This window comes from Hippopotamus amphibius, chromosome 5 (genome assembly GCF_030028045.1).
Source record: "Hippopotamus amphibius kiboko isolate mHipAmp2 chromosome 5, mHipAmp2.hap2, whole genome shotgun sequence".
Lineage (NCBI taxonomy): Eukaryota > Metazoa > Chordata > Mammalia > Artiodactyla > Hippopotamidae > Hippopotamus > Hippopotamus amphibius.
This window is the reverse complement of record NC_080190.1, coordinates 164,341,058-164,367,121: the sequence shown is the minus strand read 5'-3', so window position 1 is coordinate 164,367,121 and position 26,064 is coordinate 164,341,058. Positions and strand designations below refer to the sequence as shown.

Below are 26,064 nucleotides of genomic sequence, written 5' to 3'. Positions count from 1 at the left end.
AAGGCTTTTGTACACCTGTACTGGTCGGCCATTGGCCATGGGCTGCCCCGGTGGGGATGTGTGACCTCCCAGGCATTGCCAGCAAGTGTGCTCCCAGGGCTATTCCCAAAAAATGGCTGCAGTTGACACATTGTCAGCATCCAGCCCTGATGGTACCCTGGAGGATGACCCCATAAAGGAGAGCCAACGGCATCTACTCCATCACCCTAAACAAAGCTCTCTCCCTTAATCCCCACCTTCCATCTACAGTGTCCTGCGGATTCCTCCTTAATAGCTCTCAGAGGTGCCCCTACCGTCAAAGCTGCCCTTGCCTTGCTTCAGGCCATATTATTTCTCACCTGATGACTATGGCCTCTTACCATTCACCCTCCTGCGTCTGACCATCAGCAACCCCCCAAAGCAGGAGTATTTTATCACATTCCTTTGAAGCCTACGACCCACTGGTGGCTCCCCTTCGCCAGTCCCTCAGGTCATCCGAGGCTTTGCACTGACTGTCCCTGTACCCTCTCCAGCCTTACCTCCCACCGCATGCCACCTGGCCCACCGTCCAGCACCATCGCACTGCTTAGAAGCCATCACAAGCGCACCTGGCTGCTTCACATACCACTCCTTCTGCCTGGAAATTATGCCACCGCCACCATACCCCATCCTCTCGCCCTCGGCTCCACGGCCAGCAAAAAACCTAGTACCCATTTCACAGTCAATTCAAACATCATCTCTACTTGTGAAGCCTCTGCTAATCCCCTCTCTACCCAGGTGAATGTCGTCACCCTTTTTTCAACGAAAAAACTTATACTCCAAAAAATCTTCCATCACAGAGCCTGAAAGCCTACCGTTTAGAGATCTGCCTCTCAGTTCTGGGGCAGGGGCCCCTCTTACATCCACAGGTGTTTACTGCATGTTGGCTTTTTCCGTAGAGGACAGCTGTTGTTTATCCCTCACACCAAATCCACAGGGTAGGAGCTGTTAGCCTTCCTCTTAGAAATAAGCAAAGCTGAGACTCAGAGACGCCGAGAGGCCCACAGTCACACACCGCTAAGTGCCGAAGCCAAGTGTTGCACCCAGGTCCACCACTGTTCTGATTCTTAATCACTATGTGCGTCGATCCTCGCTGAACTGGCATTTCGTGGCGCTGGTTTTGAAGTCATAAACTCCACAGCGGTGCTGTAGCCGCCCTAGTGGTGGGGATGAGGATGGGAGTCTAGATAAATAAGACACAGTGGTCCAAGGGGGGAGGCAGCGGGTGGGGGGAGGGGGAGAGGATGAACTGGGAGACAGGGATGGACATGTACACACCAATATGGAAAAAATAGATAGCTGATAAGAACCTGCTGCATGGCACAGGGAACCCCACTCCGCTGCACAGCAGACGCTAAGACAACATTGTGAAACAACTATACCCCTATAAAAAAAATTAAAAATGTAAAAATGTAAAAAAATTAAATAAAAGCGCCCACGCTCACTATTAGGTTGAAAAATAAGTAAAGAAATAAGACACAGTCACTTCTTGCCTTTGAAGGATTCACAGTCCAGTGAGAGACAGAGTGACTATGAGGTCCCTTTACATAAGGAGTCAGTGGTAAGTACACGTGTATAGAGAATCTTTCCGTGTGGACAGTGGAGGGTGATTCCGTGGTAATGGTACCTTTATTCCCAGAAACTCGTGAAGATAGAAATTATACTCATGTATCCTGTTAAGTCCCCAGGGCCTCCTGCTGTGCCCAGAACATGAGAGATGCTTATAGCAGATGCTATAAAGTGACTAGGTAACTAGTTCATTCATAGGAGACATAACCACCTGGCAAATAGCAAGGTGATGGTGGACTAGTCCAATCCAAAACATACTTCCAATTTTTTTTTTAAATAGTAGCTCTATTAAAAATAACCTGACTGAAGGTTGAGACATCAGCCTTTGTTTGGTTTTAAAATCTATAGCACTCCGTATTCCAGGAGTTCTCCCTAGCACGTTTTCAAACCGAAATAAATAAATTTGAAGTAAGTCTGTATCTTGGTGGCCCAAATTGTATCCATAGACACGCTGGAGTCTTCCCAATAAACAGAGATGGAGGACCGTGCCCCTCGTGGTAGAGATGGGTGTTTGCAGAGGGAAGTTGGAGAGGCTTAGCTAGGAAATTGGTCCAGAAGGCTGAGATTTAGACCAGGAGGAGGAGGAGGAAAAAGGAGAGATGGGGAGGAGGTGAAAGAGGAGAGAGAGGAGAAGCAGAGATGAGAAGGAGGAAGAAAAAGAAGAGGGGGAAGGGGGAGGAAGAAGAAGAGAGGGAGCAGAGGAGAAGGAAGAAAGAAGAGAATGTAGCCAACAGGAAGAAATAAAAGGCTTTCCCTGGCCTGCCAACCCTAAGTACTGTCAGCCTTTCTCATGTGGGTCCTTGGGTCACCTGGACCTGCCTTCTTCCTTTGGGTCAAAAGAGACCCTCTAGATTCTGCTCCAACCAGACACCCTTCAGTCATGCTGCTGCTCTTCTTGCTGAGGTAATTGCCACAGGAACCAGGCTCAGAATAAGGCTGAACATTGCACGGAGCACGTGCTCCAGGACTGGGTTTGCAATAACCCAAGACCGGGGCTCCTCCCCACCACCAGCCCCTGCCTCATCAAAGGCTGAAGAGCCCTCACATCTCATTGCTCCACGCGGACTAGAGAATTAATAGAGGGGCTGATTAGGAACCCTATTATGACTCCAGATGCTTTTAGCTACACAGTGGACAAATTTGCCATTAAATGAAATAGTGAAGCCTCTTGCTGCCTCCTAATCAGTTTCTGGAGAGGAGGCAGCTTCGCCTGGACCTGAAATTGGCCCTCAGCCAAGTAGTTCCGAAGACAAGAGAGGAGGGAAGAGTTTCCCCTTCCCACAGGAATCTGGGGAAATGCAGTTGTAAGGAGGCAGAGGGAGGGAGGTGGGCCACCAAAGGCATGCCAAAATCTCTGAGCTAAAATAGGAACCGCCAAAGGGCTACTAAGAGACCAAATCTGCTTAGTGGTGTCTGAGGATAAATGTCAGACATGAAACTAGGCTTAGGACATGCAGACCATTCCAGCCACTTTCTGCCCTGGGCACAGTTTGCAGGATCTCAGAATAGTAGCTTCATTTTAGCTCAAGAAACAAAAATAATGAACCAAGTTTGCCTCAGCTGCAAATCCAAGCTACACACACACACACACACACCCCAAAACAAATCACAAAAGCACAGACCTGTATTTTCCATGTTTCTCTTCATGAAGAGTTTCTCTCCACCTGAAATTTTCCAAGTTTTCTTAGCTCCTGATTATTTTGAGAGGGTGCCTATAGCGAGATGTGTATAGAAAACCCACCTCATCCTCTTGATCTGGTCCATCTGTCTGCCACTCCCAGGATGGCATGAGTCCTTGAGGACATTACACTCTTAAAGGGAGGCAGAGAGTTGGAGAACCAGAAGTTGCATCTGAATACCTGCCAACATAGGAGATGAGACTAGAATTTAGACTTGGGAGCCAGCAAGGTTTAAGTTTTGAACCTAGCTCCTCCACTCAAGGCTGGCTTCATGGATAGGTGACCTGTGCAGTGGAGGTACTGAGACAGAGTCAGAATCTGAATATCTTTGAAGATGGAGTTAAGGGTGTTCTGGTAGATTAGATGTGGGTTATGAGCTTTCTGTCCAGAACAACTAGACGAATGGAGACATCACTAATCAAGACAGCAGATGGGTGGAGACAGCCAGGGGCATAGCTTTGGGAACGGTAAATTGGCAATGCCAGTTAGACCTGTAATGGGAACGTCACTTAGTGATCATGTAAATGCATCTGAGAGTCAAGCGAGGACATGTACATTTGGGGTCTTCAGCAAAGAGATTGTGTTGAAAGCCATGAGACATGCTGAGATCACAAGGGAGTGAGTTCAAATGGAAAAGAGAAGAGGTTCTAGGCCTGAGCCATGGGGCCACACACACTGTGAGATAAGGAAGGTAAGAAAGAACTAGCAAAGGAGACTGGCGAAAAGTGGCCAGTGAAATGGAAGTAAAACCTTGAGTGGGCAGAAACCAAGTGAGAGAAGGTTTCATGATGAACTGGGTGCAATCAGTTGCTCAAATGCTGCCCATGGGCCAGCAAGGTGAGGCCTGAGGACTGGCCAGTGGCCAGGCAATGGACGGAGAGGTCACTGGCAGCCCAAACAAGAGCAGTCTCAGTGAAGTGGAGGGCTGGGGGAAAGCCGGTCTGCAGTGAGTTTAAAAAAGAATGGGAAAGAGGAAATTGGAGGCAGTGAGTAGAGACGACTCTTTGAGAAGTATCATAGCAAAAGGAAGAAATGGGTGGAAAGAATGAGGTGCCCAGAAAGATTTTTGTAAGATGAGAAAAATAACAGCAGGCCCCTTCTTACCTCTTTGGACCTACCATGCATCCTCCTCAACCCCCAGTCCTCATCCCCGCTGACCTCTCTGTCTGGATGTCCCTCCCAACCTTCTCTGTGCACCCCGCCCCCACCTCCCAACATACAAGCTCATACATCCACCACTAGAAAACCCCTCATCACTCTTTAGAACTGAAATTGGAAACCACTTACTCAGGGAAGCCTTCCCAGATCCTCCAGATTTTATCAAAATGGTCCAGTCTCCTCATTCCTACTCCTTGTAAGTTTCCATCATAAACATCACTAAAATTAAGCTAAGGCACATCTTGGTGTGATTATTTATTTACCCTCTGACCCCCCTGCCTGGGCTGTTGGTTCCATGATGGCTGGGACCTCATGTGACTTGTTCATCAGACATCATAGAAGCTCAATAAACAGCTGCTGAATTAGCTTCCCACGGCTGCTGTAATGAATGACCACAAAGTTCGTGGCTTGAAACAATAGCAATTCATCTTATAGGTTGGAGGTCCGAATCCAAAATGGATCTCACAGGGCTGATCAAGGTGTGAGCAGAGCAGTGTTCCTTCTGGAAACTCCAGGGGAAAATTCTTTCTGTGCCTTTTCCAGCTTCTAAAGGCTGCTGTGTTGCTCAGCTTGTGGCCCCTTTCTCAATCTTTTAAGCCAGCAGTCACATCACTCTGATTTCTGCTCCCTCCGTCACATCTCCTTCTCTGCCTCCTGCCTTCCTCTTTCACTTGCGAGAACCCTTGTGATTACATTGAGCCTGTTACTGAGTCCACGCTTGTACTGCTCGCTGCACGACAGGCCAATAAATCGAGAGACAAGTTGTTGGGACAAGGAATAGCGACTTTATTCAGAAAGCCAGCAGACCAAGGAGGTGGTGGACTAATGTCCCAAGGAACCATCTTGCCTGGGTTTGGATGCTAGTTTCTTTTATAGAACAAACAGCGGGAGGTGAGGAGGTAAAGTTTAAAACAAAGGTGATAAGTTGTCCCATGTTTCCTGGTTCCAGCCGGACCCGCGAGGGGATGTGTTAATTTCTTCTTTCCTGCAGTCATTCATAGGTGGGCCTGGTCAGGTTGTTTCCTGTGAGCTTAAAGTAAGGTATTTTAACTTAACCCTCAGGCATGAGAGGCAGGGTTCCTGGAGTACATTATGTGTACTTTAAGCTATGGGCAGCATCCCTTTAGTCATTAACTTATAGTAAAACCAAGAGAATACAAAGGTTAAAGTAAAAGAAACAGACCCAGTACAGAGTCAGATTTGTTCTTCTCTATTACCAGCCCACACAGATAATCTAGGAAATTGCCCCATCACAAAATCATTCACTTAATCACATCTGCAAAGTCCTTTTTGCTATGTCAGGTAACATATCCACAGGTTCCGGGGTCTAGGACGTGGACATTTAAGGGGGGTGAGGGAGGGGAGCAGAGAGAGCATTATTCTCTAGCACAGTTGCTAAAGAAGAGACCAAGGTTTCCCCTCCTTAGCATCAAAATCCGAACTGCAGGTAAGGATGGAGGAAATGGCAATGATGGTACCCATCCTTCCATGCAGCTATTCTTTCATCCCTACTGCGTGCTAGGCTCTGTCTCGGTGCAGAGTAGTCAATACAACAGGCAAAAATACCCGCCTCGGGAAATTTACATTTTAGTAGAAAGATGACCGTGAACAGGCACAGTCAGGGATACATGCTAAGGAGAGAGATGAAACAGAAAGAAGATGAGAATGTGTACGTGGGGACAGGATACTGTGTTCAGCTTTGATTGGGGTGATCAGCAGTGTTGACTTTAAAAGAATATATGTGCAACATGAGAGTGGTAAGTTAAGTTTTACTGGGGGCAAAATGAGGACTGCAGCCTGGGAGACAGCGTTTCAGATAGCTCTGAGAAACTGCTCCCAGGAGTTGAGGGGAGGAGTCAGGATTTATGGGAGTTTTGCAACAAAGGACAGGTAGTCGGGACGTCAAAAGATTACTGTTAATTAATGAAAACCAGATATGTCAAGTTTAAGAAATTTAGTGCTTTTCTATGTATGGGAAGATGCAAGCTTGGGCCTCACAGAAATCATTCCCTTGATATGCATGTCAGCTATCTGGGGCCTGTATTTTCATATCTTGAGTTTCCTCAGGGCTCTCCACAGGGAGCGGCTTGCAGTCTGATGGCTGCTAGATTCGTTTCAGCCTTGAGCTTTCTCGGCTCACATAGACATGGCAGGAAGTATTCCATTTATCAGCAAGACCCCACTGGGATGACATTTGAGGAAAGACCTACAAGAGGTGAGGGATGAGCCATGCAGTTGTCTGAAGGAAGACCATCCCAACAGGGGAACAGCATGTGCAAAGGTCCTGAGGCAAAAGCAGGCCTGGCCTGTTAGGATCAGCAAGGAGGTCAGTGTGGCTGGAGCAGAGTGAGCAAAGGGGACAGGGCATGGCAGGTCCTGCAGGTCATGGTGAAGACTCTGGCTTTGATCCTGAGTAGAATGAGAAACCACAGAGCAGGGACATGGTCTGACTTACATTTAAACAAGATCACGTTGGCTGCCATGCTGGGAGTGTGGGGATAAAGGCTGGGAGTAGGTAAGTTAGTGCAGTGAAATAACCAGCTGTAAACTAATGATGGCTTAGACCAAGGTGCTGGCAGGAAATGCTAAGATTTTAAATACGTGCTGAGAGTAAAGCCAAAAGGATGTGTTGATGGATTTGTGGATATTGGCAATTTCTTCCTTAAACTAATAAGATAGTTTTGTTTGTTTCAGAGATTCATAGAAACAGATCTAGTCCTTAAAGAGTACCTGGTCACGCTCATCTCAGCACCTGGCACTTAGCTCAATAAATATATGTTGACATCCCAAATGTTTGATTCTCAGAGAGGAAAGTGGCTACCTCAAGGATGCTAAACCAGCCCAAGGTGGTCCTCACTGTGAGCCAGGGGCCTGTTTTCAGGAGCCCCAGGCTGCTGGAGGCACAAATACCAGGACTGACACTGTTGCCTGGATCTGTTTCAGCTGCTCGGTGAAGACCGCTTTCAAGACATTGAAAAGATTAAGACCATTGGCAGCACCTACATGGCCGTGTCAGGCCTGTCACCTGAAAAACAGGTAAAGGAATGCTTTGGACTCCACCACAGCCTATGGTGGGGACCTCACTATGGTCGTGTCACTGAAGGTGGTAGTCGCCAGGAAACTTGGGGACTGGTAGGGAGAAAATCTGATGAAGTGGACATTCTTGGTGTGTGAGGTACATTTGCTCCCGAGGTAAGTAGGGTCTCCTGGCTGTGATGCTGCTGCTGCTTTATGACCGAGAAGCCTCTAGGCTTCATTCCGAACCTCGCTGTTCACTTGATGAACAAAATCGGGACCAAGAAATACCCTGATTATGATTTAGCTGTGGGTGTTACTAAACCCCTGACCCCAGCCTGTTTTCTTATTCTTACTTTTGTTTTCTCCTCCAAAAGTAATAATAATAAGAGCTCCAGGTGACTATGTGCCAGGCACTAGTGTTACGTGGGAAAGCCAACACCCACCTCCCAAGGTCAGTGGATAAATTACCAAGATAGAGTCATGCTTCCCACACAAAGCCTTGCACTTGGTAGGTCCTCAATAGATGCTCTTTGGGTGTGGCCCTCAGCTACCAGGGAGAGGATCCCTCATTCCTTCTCTGCTCGCTTTCCAACTAAAAACCTAGAACAATTCCAAGACTATCTGAGAAGAAATCCTTGATAGTCATTAGGTACATGTGCACATCACTCTATCACAGGGGTCCACAAAGACATCCTCCAGGCCAAATCCGGCCCACCGTCTGTTTTCGTAAATAAAGTTTTATTGGAACAGAGCCCCACGCATCCATTTACATTTCGTCTTTGGCTCCTTTCTGGCTAAAATGGCAGTGTTGAATAGTCTTGACAAAGACCACATGACCCACAAAGCCTAAAATACATGCTATCTGGCCCTTTACTGACTGCCATCCTCTGCTCTAGAGGGGCACAGAATTCTTTCACATACATAGTCTCATTCAGGCCCCATGAGGTAAGCAGGGCAACTATGCTTATCCTCATTATATAGATGAGGAAACTGAGGTTCAGAGAGCAGATGTCTACGTGAAATATCCCTTAAACAGACACTGTGAGTACTTCAAAGCAAATAGACACGGTTCCTAGATTGGAAACATCACACATAAGAGTGTACACACACACACACACACACACACACACACACACCCCTCTGTGAACAGCATCAACGTGAACAGACAAGGGTGGGGGTGGGGAATGGAATCTGAGAGTCACACCTATTACTCTCTCTGAAGCAAATCTCCTGGTACCCTGTGTTTCTGGACACTGATGACTTAGGTGGATGGGGGCTCACACACCTGCTTATTTCCCTTGAAGGGATGTGTGGGTGGGGTAGGGCGCAGACCAGACCCCTGCTGCAGAAGTGTTCCTGTTTGCCCCGTCCAATGACTTCTTCTGTCGCGTTTGCAGCAATGTGAAGATAAGTGGGAGCATTTGTGCGCCCTGGCCGACTTCTCTCTCGCCCTGGCCGAAAGCATACAGGAGATCAACAAGCACTCTTTCAACAATTTTGAGCTCCGGATTGGTGAGTAGCAGCTGGAAGTGTGGCACCTTGGGGACCCACTGAGCTGGCTGGCCTTGCTCTATCCAGCCCTTCTATTCCCTGGGCATCAAGCCAGGGGAGCTTTTTCCTGCAAAATGCAGCAGATTTAGCACCTTGGCAGTGACCTGGCCAAGGGCAGGCCTGTCTGGGCTTCCTCTCACTCAAGATTCTGGAAGCAGCAGAAGGATTTTGGCCTGTGTGCAGAAGTACCAAGCAAATGATAGACCACGGTTACCTCTCCTCCAACTTGTCCAGAATCCCACCCACACGAGGCCCTGCTTAGAGAGGTCACTGACGAATGGACCATTTCCTTCCATCTTCTGTGTCTCTGGATGCCGGAGGTCAATGCATTGCTCACTGTTTCTTCTGCATAAACGCCTTGAGTCAAAAGCAGGATTTGCCCCTGAGGATGTCAGATGTTGTATGGAGCCAGGGACAGGCAGATAGCTTCACTCGGCCACACAGCTTACCCTTCCTTTGGGCTTAGGGACACCCTTGTGCAAAACAACAGTCACAGCGATGTGATAATAGTCATTTACAATGTGTATAACTTGTTAATTTTTTCAGCAGCTGTGCTGAGCCTGGAGGAGGCCTCCTCAGTATATTCTGAAAGCCCCTGCTCTAGTCCACGTTCACATTTTATAAATGGGTAAACTCAGGCCCAGAGAAGGGGAGTAACTAGCCTAAGATCGCACAGCCAAGTGGTCTTCCTGGCAGCTGCTCCAGGATTTCCTGACCAAGACCAATGACATTCTGGCAGCCGGTGTGCAGCGGAAAACAAACGTTGCTACCGCCCTCAGGTGTTAGATAGCCTCCAGCTGGTGTGCCACTTTACTTTTTTGGTTCACCCTTTGCAGCTTTCAAGTATAAAGGGTCAAGTAATACTCATACCTGACTGTCAGACCTAAGGAACACCAGATGCCTTTGTTCACTGGAGTAAAGAAGTGGTGTGTGTGTGTGTGTGTGTGTGTGTGTGTAGGAACTCTTTATTTTATTTTAATTTTATTTTTTAAGATCTTTATTGGAGTATAATCGCTTTACACTGTTGTGCCAGTTTCTGCTATACGACAGTGAATGGTTGTATTTATACATATATCCCCATATTCCCTCCCTCCCGTGGCTCCTTCCCACCCTCCCTATCCCAGCCCTCTAAGTCATCACCCAACATTGTCCATCTCCCTGTGTTATGCAGCAGCTTCCCACTAGCTATCTATTTTACACTTGGTAGTGTATATATGTCAGTGCTACTCTCTCACTTTATCCCAGCTTCCCCTTCGCCCCCCACCGCATGTCCTCAAGTCCATTCTCTACATCTGCATCTCTATGTAAGTGATATGTTTATGTTCCCAATGGGATTGGGCATTTCACTTTGTGTTTTAGGTCTGCTGTAACCAGCTCTATGGCTTTGGGCAAGTCGTTTAAACCCTCTGAGTGTCAGTTTCCTCATGCATAAACTGGGTGTTGTATTATTACCTCCCTATCTACTTCATTGTAGTAAGATGAGATGCAAATGGAATATTGATTATAAAAGGGCTCTGCAAATTTTAGGGCAATGTCCACCCTTGTGATTCCCATGCTCTCTCGAAGTTCACAGTCAGTAATATCTTATACGTGTATGTGTGTGTTTGTGTGTGTGTCTTGCTTTTCCTTCTACCTAGAATGATCTAACCCAGATATCTGCACGGCTTACACTATCATCTTCTCTAGATCTCTACTCAGAAAGGCCTTTCTTGACTACCCTACTCCAAAATTCACCCTCCTATATATTTTTCTATCCCCTTAACTCGATTGGTTTTTCTTTATCACTTATCATTGACTGATGTTATATGGCATTTTAAATTATTTTCTGTCTCTCCCCAGTAGAAAGTAAGCTCCACGAGGGCCTGGGCTGTGTCTTTTTTCTTTCCCATTATATCCCCAATGCCTGGAAGAGTGTCTGCTTTATAGCAGGTGCCTAGTCAATGTTTGCAGAATGAATGAGAAATCCTTAGTCTATTAAAAGGAGACATAAATGCCCATGAATGCATTTAGTGGAATACTGTCTTACCTTTAAAAAAAAAAAGTCTATATTTCTTAAAGGAGGAGGTATTGAAACTGTGATTTGCCAAATAACCTATGGGACTGGGAGTAAATGACAGTCCAAGCAGAGAGAAAGGCAGGGACAAAGGCACTGAGGTGGAAATGCCAGCAGGTTAGGAGAACTTGAGCAGTGCAGCGTGGATATGGTACAAAGGTGAGGGAGATGGTGGTGATGAATAAGGCTGGCAGGTGAGGCAAGAGCCAGCTCTGAGAAAACCTAGAATGTGATTCTAAGAAGTCGGGCTTTACCCTATAGGCAAAAGGAGATGTGGCAGGTGTTTCAGTGGGTGGTAACTTGATCAGATGTACATCAGAAAGTCCCTCTGGCTCTGGAAGCAGCATGGAGGATGGTCTGCAGGAGGACAAGCAGGGATACGTGTTAGGAGGCTGTTGCCAAGGACCAAGGGAAGGATGCTGAGCATGTGGCCTGAGACAGAGAAGGAAAAGGTGTACCCAAACTTTCAGGGCACTGTGACAGCAGAGGCGGGAGGAGATCCCAGCATCCCAACTCCAGTGCCCTGTCCAACCGCGGGCTGAGTCAAGTCCACTTCCATGTGAGAGTAATAATTCTTTTCTCTCGAGCACTCACAGGTTGTCTGGTAATATACCAATGACTTTACCTATATCACCTCATCTCATCCTCCTTTGCTTGTTTCCACTTGACAGATGGGAAAAGTGAGGTCCAAATCTGTTAAGTAACCGACCCAGGTCACACGTCTAATGAGTGACCAAGGCCGGACCTGGACCCTGCAATTTATCCACAGAGATCACATCTTTCATTTAAGGGTCACTGTCCCAGGCAGCGGGCAGTCCTCTCCATGACGTCCCTCTTCTCTCATCTCTTGCTCCTCTGGTTCACCCACAGGCATCAGCCACGGCTCAGTGGTAGCTGGCGTTATTGGCGCTAAGAAACCACAGTATGACATTTGGGGCAAAACCGTGAACCTGGCAAGTCGAATGGACAGCACGGGAGTCAGCGGTAGAATCCAGGTCCCAGAGGAGACCTATCTCATCCTGAAGGACCAGGGCTTTGCCTTTGACTACCGAGGGGAGATCTACGTGAAGGGCATCAGTGAACAGGAAGGAAAAATCAAAACGTACTTTCTCCTGGGAAGAGTCCAACCCAACCCATTCATCCTGCCCCCGAGAAGACTGCCCGGGCAGTACTCCTTGGCTGCGGTCGTCCTGGGCCTCGTCCAGTCCCTCAATAGGCAAAGGCAGAAGCAGCTGCTGAACGAGAACAACAACACAGGCATCATCAAGGGTCATTACAACCGGCGGACTTTGCTGACGCCCAGCGGGCCAGAGCCGGGAGCCCAAGCCGAAGGCACCGACAAGTCTGAGTTGCCATAAAAGCGTTTTCTTTGTGTTTCTTTTTTTGTATTTCTTTTATATATAAAATAAATATACTAATAAAAAGGTTTAATTTTTTTTAGAACAAGGATGGTTTCGTGGGTCTTTGGATGCACTAGATCAAAGACGCAATTTGAGTTTCTCTCCCATCACAGACAGATGTGATCATCTCTTAGGTATAAGGTTTATTGGGAAGCAAAGATAAGTAAGACCTAGTCCTTGACCTTGGGAGGCTTACAGTTAAGTGTGAAAGAGAGACCTGTAAACAGAGACTCAATACAGTGGGGTCAGCATTAAGAACTGCCATTTATTGAATACTTGGCACACAATAATATTAATTAATAATATGAATGGATGATATTCCTATAAACCAATACATAAATACTCTACTTTCAGAGAGGGGTAGATGCAATGAAAAAAAAAATTAGGTAGGACAATTGTGATAAAGAATTGGAAGATGCTATTTGAACTGGAGGCACCGAGGAAAGCGTCTTTGAGAATGTGATGCTAAAGGTTAACCTTAAATGATGAGAGAGAGGCAACCCATAGAATCTGGGAGAAAAGTGACCCAAGCAGAAGGAACAGCAAGTGCAAATGCCCTGAGGTGAGATCAAGGCCACTTGATCTGTTGGAGGCACAGTTACAAAGTCAGCAGGTGGTAAGCTGGTTCAGGCAGGTACACTGTTTCCTGGGAAGACTCCATCCTAAGCTCTTCTCTTATGACCACAAAGCCTGCCAGGAAAGTTTCGTACAAATGAGAAATCTCAGAGAAATGAAAGGAATTGCCCAAGATCTTATAGTTAGTTGTAGAACTAGGCTCAGAACTGCATTGGTCAATAAAAGCTGAGTGCTGAACAAATAACTCCCATTCTTAGTGGCTAAAACAAAATAAGAGATTTAGCTCTCAATTATGTCCTATTGGATGTGTGGCAGCAGCCTTCCAGGCAATGATCTCAGGACTTAGTCTCCTTCCACTTGGGACTTGGAGCCCTCTGCTTGCTCCTCTGCATCCAGCCGGCTGTAGAAGAAGAGAGGGAAAGGAATGGGGAGCACTCAGAAGGTCTTGGGCCCCAGGCCTGAAAGTCGCATACATTATTGCTCTGTCACCAGCCAGAATTCAGTCATTGGCCCCACCTTACTGTACCGGAAGTTAGGGGGTGGGTTCTTCCTATGTTCGCTACTAAGAGGAAACCAAAATGTAATGAGAAATACTGTCTCTTCCATAGGAATCTACACCTGTCTAAGCCCATGTGTGCAAACAAGAAGCTATTCTGGTTAAGCTCTTTGTGGGAGGAAGGGACAAGGTTTAAGTAATGGACAGAAAAGTATGAAATCCCAATCACTATCTAAATCCTTGACTCTTAACCAGAGCTCATTTAAAAGAAACTTAGCTCCAGGTAATGAATCCACAGTAGATACACTCTCAAGGAAATACGCACCTGCGGTATCTCGGGTGAGACCCCCATGATGGAAGAGAAACTAAGCTCTCCAGAGAAGCACAAAGTGCAGAGAGGGAGTTGAGTTTGCGGTAGACCTTGAACTTTGAGCCATATTGGGAATGCTTTTTGTTCTCAGAAACTGTGCACATATCAAAGAAATACATGAGGTCCCCATGGGACATGAAGAGGGTGTCATGTGAAAGCCTCCGTAAACAAAGCCCTTGACCAACGCCCTCGACCAACGTCAGGGGTTATGATTATCTTCGCAGACTGGGGGAAAACCTCGAGGTTTATTCAGTCCAGCCTGCTGAGGACATTTAAACAAGGTAAAGCTCAGGGCATGCCGAGACCTGGAGGCACACGATAGGGGTAGGAAGCTGAGTTCAGGTAGGTCGGGGACCCAGCAGACATCACGGCAAAGAGGCCAGCCTCAGCGAGGCTGCGAGGCTGTGAAAACACAGTATCCAACAGAGAAAACTTGATGTGTGGCTTCAGGCTTTTGTCTAATCCAGACCATAGGGCCCTTCTGGAACCTGGGGTTCAGCAGAGGCCCCAGTAAGTAGATAAGCCCTGGTGAGCTGGATCCTGCCCCAGGGAAAGGGGCTGCCAGGGACAGAGGTGGTCCCTAAACTCGGAGCTAGCACTCAGGACAAAGTCCCTGCACTAGAAACAGAATGTGGTCCCAAGCATGATAGCCGGGCAGACCCTAAGGGAGGAAGCATTGGGCCAAACCCAGGTCCATGGATGCTGCCAATGTGGGGGTAATGATGAGGCTGCTGCTCTGAGGCTTCACCCAGGACCCACCCCTGATTCAGTGATGCGGAGCCTTGGGGTGGGAGAATGGAGGTGTTGGAGACCCTGTCCTGAGTCTGGGAGGTGTGGCTTCATTCAGGGCTCTATCAAGCAGAGGAGCAAGGGGGCAAAGTGGTGCCGAGAATCTCCATCAGATCATCAAGAGCCCCACCACGTGGTCATCCTCCTTCTGCTCCAATACGCCCAGCCCCAAAGCGCTCCGTGCCTGCCCCCCAGGCCAGCACGTTTCATGGCCCCAGTGGGTGTGCAGAGTTTGCATACAAAGGGTAAAAGGCAAACAACGGAGCAGGCAATTGGCCTGTGCTCGAATAGCCAAGAAGCACACCTCTTCCTGGGCCTTGGATGACGCTGGAGGGGCAGTGAAGGGAGACAGTCTTCCTGAAATTAAAGATATATTTTCTGTTTACCTGCTTTTCAGCCCACTCAGCTCATTTGTTCAAAGAACTTCAAACGCCAGGTGATTTCCAGGAACCCAGTGTAACTCAGAAAAAAACCTGGCATAATATTGCAGCCAGAGGCTCCAACCTCCCCTTTTCCCCTCTGAACTCTGCTTGTGACATTTTAGGTTTGATCTTAGAAACGTCACGTATAAACTCTGGCAGAAGGTGCAGTGCCCCAAATGGTGAAATGCAAAGAGAAACACAGGATAGGGGCCGGGCTTAATCTACATATGTTCAGGCCGAACAGAGAGGCTTTCTCAGCAGCTCTGTATTCATGGCCTAATGCTGACCGACGTCCTCTGCGTGCTGACTCTGGGGGCCCCCACCTTCTGTTTATCAGCCTGCGTGGGTAACGCAGTTTGCCGTGAGATAAGTATAGCCCCTCTCAGAGAACAGGCAAGGGTGTCTACCTACTTGTCCCAGGACTGCATTTGAGGACCTGCTACCTCCCAATCTGCCATCCCATAAAGTCAGGGGGATCATCTTTTTTTTCCTTTGCTTTTTTTTTTTTTTCTGGCCATGCCACATGGCTTGCACACTCTCAGTTCCCCAATCAGGGATTGAACATCGAGTCCTAACCACTGGACTGCCAGGAAATTCCCAGGAGGATCATCTTGAGCTCAGAGTCCCACCCCCACAGCTCCACTGCTTCCCTCCAGCTTTAGGGACCACGTGTGTGTAGCTGCTCTCTACTGGAAGTAAGGACAGTGTTATCTCCATTTTACAGATGAAGGGACTTCAGCACAGAGAACTTGAGCAACTCACCCTGGAAAGGTCTTACAACCGGAAAATAGCAGCTCTGGGATTCAAACCCAGGTGGTCTGGTTCTAGGCTCCTGCCTTGAAGCATCACTGCCCAGCCCTGTGACGGGTGAATCGTTTCTTTAAAGGAAAGTTGAAAGTCTGGGCAGACTCGCCGCCAGCGGGCTGCAGGCTGTGCAAACGGGTGAGGACTCTGGAGCAGCAGCCGCCGCCAGGACAGCCTGGACCACTTGCCCTGGTCCCAAGCAGCCTCATCCTCTCCCACAGTGGGTCAAACTGTTATCATTCTCTGTGTGTGCTGGGATACGGGAAAGGCTGGGCAGTACTGGGCTTGAGGGTTACAAGGGCAATTTCTTGAGATGTGAGGATCTGGGTTTGAATCCTGTCTCTACTACTCCTCAGCTGTGTGATGTCACACAAGTGGCATACGCTGTGCCCCTCAGACTCTTCACCTGCCACAGGGGGATAACAAAGGAAGTCATTGTGATCTGGAATTCTGAAGTTTTCAGATTTGAGAAATACGGTAAATATACCATATGCTAGAAAAAACATCCCCAGAGGGGTCTGAGGTAATGCTCAGTAATTAAACCCATTAATAATGTTATAATAATACATGAATATTCACACCAAGTAGCATAACTAAAGGCTATAAATAGGACTCGTTTCAGGTCAGGTTCAGCCCCCAAATTAGTTATAAAAGAAACTTCAGCTTTTACTCCATTTTGGGTTTTGGAGGGTACTTGCAAGGTTCTCATCCACGCCACCAGGTGAGACTGCCGCGAAGATAACAGATGCCATGAAGATGTATCTGAAACGCTCAGCATCTCAGCCCTCCACTGCACTCCACCGTTGCCTGTTGTTATTATTAAACACGCAACGATTTTATTGAAATAGTGGACATTTGCCATTCTTCCTTCTCTTGACATCGTCTTACTTGTCTATATTTGTAAAATTTTCTTTAATGAGTAGGTGTTCCTTTCAGAATGAAAATGATAATTAAGAAAAAGTAAAGCATATGAGTTTACTTAAAGGGCTGCAAAAGCTCTCACTGGACCCTTGGAGATTCAACCCTGAATCAGAGGGTCTGGACCACTTCAGGGACGGAGGTGGCCAACTTGCAGGCAGGGTGTCCAGCCAGACAGCAGGCAGGAGCCCCCCACAACGTGGGTGGAATTTTCCCAGGGCCACAATAATCCCTGCTGACCTGATTTCAGAGCTGTCCTTTCAGACACAACAAGAGAAGGGGTGTTGGAAGCTCTTTTCTTTCCCTGGCATTTTTATTCCAGACCCACAGGCTTTTCTGACACTCTGGCTCCCACGCCAACCAGCATTTCCAAGTGACAGTGTTGCTCTCAGATTAGCTGTGGGCTCCACACAACTGAACCCAATATTTTATTGATGAGCTTCCAGGGGGCAGGGTGCCCTGCAGAATGACACCCTGTGCCTACTGAATTATTAATTGCACGTCAGGCACCCTCCTGCCCCTCCCATCCCAGGAAGATAATATCAGCCTTCTCTGAGCGAGCATCCTAAATGTTCTGAGTCGACTCTGGGCATTTGTCTTTACCTTTTATAAAACAAACAGTGTGACTCAAATGCAATCAGTTTCTGTTTAGAAATAATCATTTTAAACACAGTCTTTTCATAATACACTAATCCCCTATCTTGACGTTATCATAACCATAACGGTCATGAAAACTAACATTTTCAGACTGCTTTACAATTTGCAAAGTCCATTTCCAAATACAATTTCATTTGATCTTCATAAAAATTCTCAAGGAGAGTTATTATTTTCCCAATTTCTCAGGAAACCAAGGTTCATAAAAATTAACAAAAATAAATTCTTGGAAAACTCTGCCTAAAAATTGAGCGTTTAAGCTGAAAAGAGGTTAAAGAGCATGGTCCAAAGTCTTGATTTTACAAATAAAAAACTAAAGCCGAAGAGAGGGAAACATGTGGCCAAGATTCACCAGCCAGATGTAGAATTAGAGCTGGGATGCTGTGAAGATGATTCCTTGCCCTTTTGACTCCATCTGGATGCTCTGACCTCTTCTCCTTTACTCACTGTAAATAAGACTGCCCTATAACCAGGAGGTCACTTAGGTCCTCCCTGCCCCATGGCCTGAAATGTGATTGGCTCAAATTCCTGTGGAAGCCCCATGATGCCTGCCAACCTCCTGGTCCCTCACTGTGACTCTGCTCTTGGCTGCCACTCTTCACATCCCATCTCCGCTCCATTCTGCTGAGACCCAACACAAAACACAATCCCTTCTCGGTTCTCAACACACACACACACACACACACACACACACACACACACACACGCACAGACATGGAATCTGCCACTCCAAAGGATTGTGAGGGCATGTCCATGCTTCCTCTTTAACCAAAAAAGTGGCCCTGGTTCCCAATCCAAAGAAACATTTCAACAACAGGAGACAAATAAAGAAATGTTGTTCCTTGGGAAATCTTTATTGCTGGTTGCCTTACTCCTTCCCTCCCACACGCGTATATAAGACTGATGGTTACTACAAACAGCAGTAGCAAACCTCAGTCTTTCTCTAACTCCTGAAGTCCCACCATTAGCCTCCTTTGCATCCAGGGGATAGAGATCATTAGCAACTAGAGGAGCCATGTGTTATACGCCTGGAACAACCAGAGATCAACTGATCACAGGTCCTTCTGAGTGACAGCTTACTGTCCTGTAAAAATGACCTTACTAACCCACACAAAGAAACTACTGAAGTCACCCAAGTTATTGACTCTTGAGACACCCTCCCTTGGACACCAGCCTCTGAGGGAAGTGTCCTCTCTTGGGGGCCGCAGGAAGGCTTCTGAGGAGTGTGCGGACACAGCAAGGGAGGGCCCAACTGTCCATAGAAGAGGCCGCGAGCTGGCCCTTGTCTCCCCTGACACTTCTCAAGTTGCTGCTGAAATAAGGGTCTTCTTGGTTCCAAGGAAAAAATCTCATTTTGTTCAGACGACCTATACTTGGGGTTGATAAATTGTTTTTACAAAGGCATGGGTGGAAAGAAGCGAGATCTGGGCATGTACAGAGATTCGAATCAAATCCCTTAGCAGCCAGACCTCCAAGAGACTGGCTCCCCTCACCATGTCCTCTAGCCCTTGACTGAACCCTCAGCACCAAGAGTTTTCCCCTGAATGAGATGGGCAACCACTGAAGGGTTTGGGGCAGAAGGGCCACCTGCTCAGACTTACATTTTTGCAGTAACATTCGCCATGTTGTAATAGAGCAGTGGGGGGCAAAGGTGGAAGCTCACAGTATTTGGTGATGGATTGGATTGGATGCAAGATATGGAAGAGAAGAGGCCAGGATGACTCCAGGTTTTGAGGCCTGAAGACCTGGAAGGATTACTGACATGTTGATGACCCTGGGAGGAGTGAGACTGGGAGAAGACCCCATGTTTGCTTTGGGACAGGTCAAGTTGAGACGCCTGTGGCACACCTGGATGTGTGAGTTGGAGGGCAGGGGAAGATCCAAACTGAAGATGCAGTCATAATGCTGGACCTTTCTGGAGTATGTGACCCAGACCACCACACCCTCCTTCATGGGATGCTCACCTCCCTTGCTCTTCATAGCTGCTTCTCTGATGGGCAAGGCTTCAGTCAAGCTGCCTAGTGCGGTTTTCTGATGCTTCCATCCTAAGCTGCCTTCTTTCACTGCACAATCCGTGAGACTTCTTCCCATGACATCAGCCACCATCTCTGCTGATGATTCTAAATGATAAAAGTCCAGACATTGCTTCTGAACTGGGAAGTCAAATATCTAACAGGTTCCAAGGCAACCCCACCTGCCCATCCAGCAAGTCCAATCCACTGTAAAGAAGCTCATCTTCTCTTCCTCTACCTTGCTGCGGCTCCAGCCAGAGTGAGAGCAACTCCCTAAATCCCAGTTTGGCCAAGGCACATTTAGCTGGTTCTCTGCCCTCCTTGTCCCCTTCTCCTTCTTCCTTCTCACCTCTAGCTCTTATCACCACAGGTCCACACACACATATACGCACAGGCATACAGGAACTACACCGTTATCCTTCATTAAGACCCTGCAGTGAATAGAATGGTTTCTCCTCCCGTAACAGCCCACTTGCTTGGAATCCAACAAGACCATGTCATCAAGTGATGAAGTGTGTGGCCTTTGGAGCCAGGTGAACTGCACTGCAAATCTATCAATATGTTGCCCAAACAAACTTGTGCATGTGCTACAGCCACCTCTGGTTCCATATTTTCCCTTGAGTAGACATAAAATCCCTCCAACCCCCTGCATCTTGGAGAACTACAGCCCAGAATTACATGGGGAAGGGGATTCTAGGATGCAGTTCTTGGCTTCTCTGTGATGCAGAGAGGATCTAAATTATGAGAAGGGGACAGGGATGCCAAGTTGATGACCGACAACCAGCATGCCAGCACTGTCCCCCACCCCCAGCTCCCCCACCGCACACTGCGTCTCGGTGCCCTGCCTCTCCTGCACCCCCAGGAGTGTGCTCTCACACTTTGCCACACTTCATAATAAACTACTAATTATCTGTGACTTCCCCATCTGCTAATTACAGATGAACCATAGTTCACATTAACAGTTTAAAATGCAATGCTCTGAGCTCCTCTTGTTTAAATAGAAAGGATCTGTATCTCTTCCAGAGAATCCAACCTCCTAAAATATTGCTACTATCCAAGTTCAAGGCCAGTAGAATCCAGGCCTCACATAGGAACAGATTCAGTGAAGGAAAGGAATGTGGAGCCCAAAGAATCAATTGACGGCATGTCATGCTTCCCCGTCAGATGTGAACCCCTTACAATCAGGACCATGTCTCATTCTTGCTTCTAACACTGTGGCTGACATCAGGACTGGCCATAGTAGGTCTTCAAAATCATCTATTGAATGAATGAATGAATGAATGAATGAACCTATAAAGGAACACAGGAAGGAAGATGTACATGAGCAGTACACAGGTCTGCCTGCTCAGAGGACAGAGCCCGAACTCCCCAGAAAGTCCTTCCAGACCTCACCCCTGACCCCTCCTACCCATCTCTTTATGCATTCCTTCTTGTCCTCTGGAAGAGGACAGGAAGGAGAGGCAGAGTGTTCCACACCGTTCGCCGCAGTCTTCCAATGGAACAGATGACAAAAGGACCCAAAAAGTTTTCCAAGAGGGCATCTGGGCAAGAGGCTGGGAAGGCTGTGAAAGGAGTATAGATAACTACCCCCCACAGAGGCTTAGATTCCTCCATAAGTGTCCTCCTGAAGGCGAGTCCAGTCTCTGCAGCCTGAAACTGAATTAAGTCTCAGAGACAGAGTTTTGAGTAAAGTAGAAAAGAATAACTTTATTGCTTTGCCAGGCAAAGGGGGCCACAGTGCGCTGGTGCCCTTAAAACTGTGTGTTCCAACCAGGAAGGGTAGTGAGGAGTGTTAGAGTAATGGTTCCAAGAGGGCGTGGTCAGCTCGTGGACACTCTTCTGATTGGTTGGTGGGGAGGTAAGTGGGCGTCAGCATCATCAACCTTCCGGTTCCAACTGGCCTGGGGTCTACATGCTTGTGGGCAGCACACCCTCAACCTCTCGCACCTGGTGGGGGTTTCAGTATCTGCAGAACAGCTCAAAGACACTGTTATGCGCATCCCTTGAGGGGGAACCAGGACCCTGCCCCAAGGCTGCACTATTGTTTCTTTTGGCTGTGCCTCCCTTGTCTCCACAACCCCTCCCTTCCTCCCCTAATTAGCAGCTGTTTGAATCTGCCCCTTGGAACTCAGGGAAGGTCACAGAGGCTGAATGAAGCCTATTTCCTGTCATCAAGAAATGGGGGACACAGAAAGGCTTTTGTGCCCAGGAGCCCCACAGGGTCCTGCTCAGTTTCACTCCTTCAGAACCGAAAGCCAACATCCCCTTTAGATAAAATCTTGTATTTCTAAGATGGTCCTGGGTCTGTTACCTTTTGCTTTGTTCAGGCTGTTGATTTTCTCTGAGGCTTAAAGATCCTACAGCCCCATTTAGCTCACGCCTCAGTCTCAGATTCCACTCTTTCTCCTGCTCATTAGATTTACTCTCTGCTCACCTCATTTTCATTTATTTTCTCCGTTTGTTGCAGTGAGGGCAGGGCAGGCAGGCTGCGGAGAGCAGCATGGGGGCCACCGGGAACACCTCCAAAGCCGGCAGAGGAAATGCCCTTAGCCTCAAATCCAGTGAAGGAAGGGAGGCGGGGCTTTGCCACCCAAGGCTAAGTTCCTGGAGGTAAGGAGGCAGAGGATCAGCAGGGAACAGGAAAGCCTGGGGCAGAGCTCTCGCCTTTTTACAGCATTTACAGCAGAATTCAGTCCTGCAGAAACTGGGCACCGGCGCTGGCAAGCACATCTGCAGAGCTCAGAACCAGCAGACAGAGAGAGCAGGCAGTAAAGGAGGGCTATTTCAAGCAAACGGACAACTACCAATTACAGGGACCACAGGGATATAGATGCAAATGCCTGCAAGACATGATGATGCGAATGCTCTTTGGAAGCAGATTGCAGATAAGAGAATTGAGGAGAGGTTAAGAGACTCAGTAAAAGGAACCAAGAAAAGAGAGAATGAGCAGCAGAAGTCAAAATTCTCCTGCTTATCTCCTTCTTCTCAGGTCACATCTGCATTCAGAGGCAGTGGAGCCCCAAGTTCAAAGGCTGCCTCCACTTCCTGTAAGCTGCAATGCCTGGGACAGTGATTTCATCTCTCCAAGAACCTCTGTTTCTGACATATGTAGAAAGGGACTAGCCATCCGTCCCTCATGAGGCTGGCATGTCAATTCAACATGATCCTGGGTAGAAAGCCACCACTAACCACGCCCAGCCCTCTTAGCGCCAGAGCCGGGATGAGAACAGGATCATTCAGAGATATGTTTCCCATGAAGATGGGTGGGCAGGTGCTTCTCTGGTTCCCAGCCCTTTGCTATGGGTGGAAATAGCCCTGAACAGAAAGAGAAAGATACCCTTTACCATGTGCCTTCGAATCTCCTTGCGGAATTCAGCCCCCAAATGTTTTCTGGTCATCTTGGATGCCAAGCACTGTGCAAGAAACCAGGGACAGGGTGGTGAACATGGGATGTGGTCTTTCCCTCCTTGAGCTTGCAAACTCCTGGGGGGCAAAACAACAAACTCCCAAAGAACGTGTGATCCATGCATCATAGGAAAAGTTCAGGATGTCATGAGTGAGAGGGACAGCTACCTGGGGGGGAAGTGTGGGGACACACAATTTGTTCCGTGTTCATCAGTTCTTGTCTGAGAACTCACCTAACTCCAGGCACAGCTTTGCTTCTGGCATCACTCAGTGACACTGTCCTAAACATCCTGGTGAGTGGAGAACCACAGGCACACAAAAGCAACTTACAAAATTACTCCTCATGGCAGCTTTGAAGAAGTGTGATAGAAAGTGGTGGCTACTTTCAACGAGGGGAAACATCTCTGAGAAGAAAATATTTAAGCTAAAACCTGAAGGAGCCAGCCATAATCATAACATGGGTCTCAAAATGAGATGATGGTGTAAAGATTCCTAATCGACTGTTGTATCCATAGATGATGATACCTTCAGACATTCCCACTCCGGGCATCTAACCCACACCCAACTCTGACTCCATATCCTCACCCTCAGTGCCCCAGGGGTTACCATTAAGACTCAAGATCCAATCCAATGCCCTTCTTTGTGGGAGTTTTCACAGCTCTGCTAAACCACAGTCGTCAGAAAACATCCCATGGAATGTGCTGTCCCTTCACACCTGAGCAGCAGCAGGCCACTTTAAAGAAGATAAGTAATTAGGATCTGCACAGCCCACAGGTCAGGGAAGCTCAGGAAGCAGTGAGAGGCCCCGTGTCCTAATGCAGGGAGACCAGGTGTCTGGAGCTGTGTGAGCGCCCCAAGAGCTGTGACGGCCTTGTCTTGAGACCTGCTCTCTTTTGCTGCCATCTTGTGGTTACATGTGGGAATAACAGCCTTAAGCACGGGGCTCTGCATTCACCCAGGCCCTGTTCTAGGCGTCAGGTACCGGACATGAGCAGTGGATGAAGTGGACAAAAGGCCCTGCCCTCATGGAGCTTACATACTAGCTGGCTGTCCCAGATATAGCTGAATCACTCCCATTGGACAGAGGAGACAACAGTGTTCAAAGAGAGAAAACATTTGCCCAGACCACACAGCTTGCAAGTGGAAAAGTAGGCTCTGAACTGAGACCCGCTCTGCACAGCCCCCTCCTGCCTTCCTGCAGTCTGTCAGGGGACAGGAGGTTGGCCCTGAGTCAAGGGGCCGAGCAACAAATCCTAAGAGGGCAGCCGTATGCTGAAAGGAAGGCCCCAGGGCCAGGACCCCGGAGCCCTGAGTTTGAGTCTTGGCCCTCCCACTGTCTGGCTGTGTGAGCTTATGGAAAACACTGAGCATCTCTGATCATCTGCAAAATGGGAACAACAAGATGTACGTTCCCTAGCCCATCGATGGGTTCTTCTTTGCGCTGTCAACATTACTGAACACCTAGCATGGTGGGCATCGTGCTGGCCGTGAAGCTGGTTGAGTCTTCACTCCCTCCAGGCACCCCTCCAGTGCTGAGACAGCCTCAGGCCCCACAGCTCTCTAAAGCTCTCTCTTTCCTGCTTTTTAAGGCTGCTGGCCGCTTTGGCCCCTCCAGGTTCTCCCAGTCTGGCTGCCTCCTCCGGTCCTTGAATTTCAGTTAGTCTCCATGGTCAGTCAGGGTAATGACTCCTCACCTGTCTGCCAACACACACCCCAGGCAGCAACCCTGATAGATTATCACCAGCAAAACCACCACACTGATGGGGACCTCCTGGTCTCCAAACTCTGCAGGTGCTCCTATTACCTACTAACTCCATCTGAAATGTGTTCTCCTGTCTCCATCCTGATTGCCACTGACCACTGTTTCATTCTTTGCCCAGATTCGCCTCTGACAGGAGGTGTTTCCCCCCCGCATCTCACCGCCTCCCTGCTGGCTCTCTGCAGGCTGACTCTGTCCTCACCTCCCACTGGGTGCAAAGTGCTGCTGATGCTCTCGGTGCCCGTAGCCCAGCCCAGCGTGGCCTGCGGCGTCTCGATGGCTTTTCCTCCCTTGGCTCAGGGCCCGTCACACTCTCTGCCTCTGAGTATTCTGCCTGGTTCACTATCTGTATGAGGAGTCTCATCACAGGGCCGCTGCTAAGAAATTCAATGCCGCTGCTGTTGTCTACGTTGTCCCCTGCCTGCCACTCCACTCCTTAGTCATGTTCTCTAAGAGCCCTCCAGTCCACCCAGCATTTACTGGGCGCTGACGACACTCTAGGTGCTGGTCTGAGCACTTCCTTGAATTATCTCATTTTTTTTTTTCTCCACAATGCTATTAGGTGGATGATATTATCCCAGTTTAGGCTTATCCTGGAGAAAGGAGGAGGAGCTTCACCAAGGTCACAAAGCTAATACGTGGAACAATCTGTCTCCAAAGCGTCCCTCTTACCCACGACAGGCATCCTCTGAAATTCACCAGCAGAGGCACCCCAAGAACTATGATTTCCCAACAAGTCATCTTGTTCAAGTCATGATGTCACTTGAACACAGGTTCTTTGTGAAGCAGGAGACTGACTGGGGGCCTCAAGGGTATCAGAAGTAGCTTTTCTTCATAGCTGTTATTGCAATTGTCCACAATACATTTACTCGTGTGACCAAGTTTTAATGGTTTTCTCATCCAGGCTGGCCTGGCTCTCAATAAATACTTATCAAAGGAAGGGGTTAAGTTAGAGGGAGAGAAGGAGGAAGGCAAGGAGGAAGAAGGAAGGGGAATGTGAAACATGGACCGTGCAGCTGGGCCCTGAAACGGCTTATCTGATGAATTTGTCCAGTTTCACACCTGCTTTTGGCCAAGAGGATTTGCCCTCTTCCTTGGGTCACCATAACCAGAAGGCTTCAAGGTCCTTTGAAGGAGACAAGTGGACTGGTTATTCATAGTTCTGTTGACTCTGTGTGTGTGTGTGTGTGTGTGTGTGTGTGTGTGTGTACGCACACACGCGTGTGCTATTACTTTAACCATCAATTAACAACCAATACACAGTTTATCCCATAGCATCAACCAATTCTTATTGTGTCTATTAAAGTCCAGAGTTTGGAATAGAGACAGGATTGTGATGGAGAAAGCTAGGACCATGGCCAGTGTTTACTTTTGAGAGTCCGGTGTTCATCCAAGTGTCACTGCTGAGCAAAC

The 26,064-nt window shown here is 48.0% G+C and overlaps 1 protein-coding gene across 1 annotated transcript in view; it reads left to right on the top strand.

Annotated features, from left to right (window-relative positions):
* Positions 1 to 12,485, top strand: part of ADCY8 (adenylate cyclase 8) — a 216,489-nt gene extending 204,004 nt beyond the window's left edge. Inside the window, exons 16-18 of the mRNA XM_057735462.1 lie at positions 7,368 to 7,460; positions 8,840 to 8,954; positions 11,917 to 12,485. Of these exons, the coding sequence (XP_057591445.1) occupies positions 7,368 to 7,460; positions 8,840 to 8,954; positions 11,917 to 12,404 (696 nt within the window). The 3' untranslated portion in view covers positions 12,405 to 12,485. The remainder of the gene's footprint in view (positions 1 to 7,367; positions 7,461 to 8,839; positions 8,955 to 11,916) is intronic.
* The last annotated feature ends 13,579 nt before the right edge of the window (positions 12,486 to 26,064 follow it).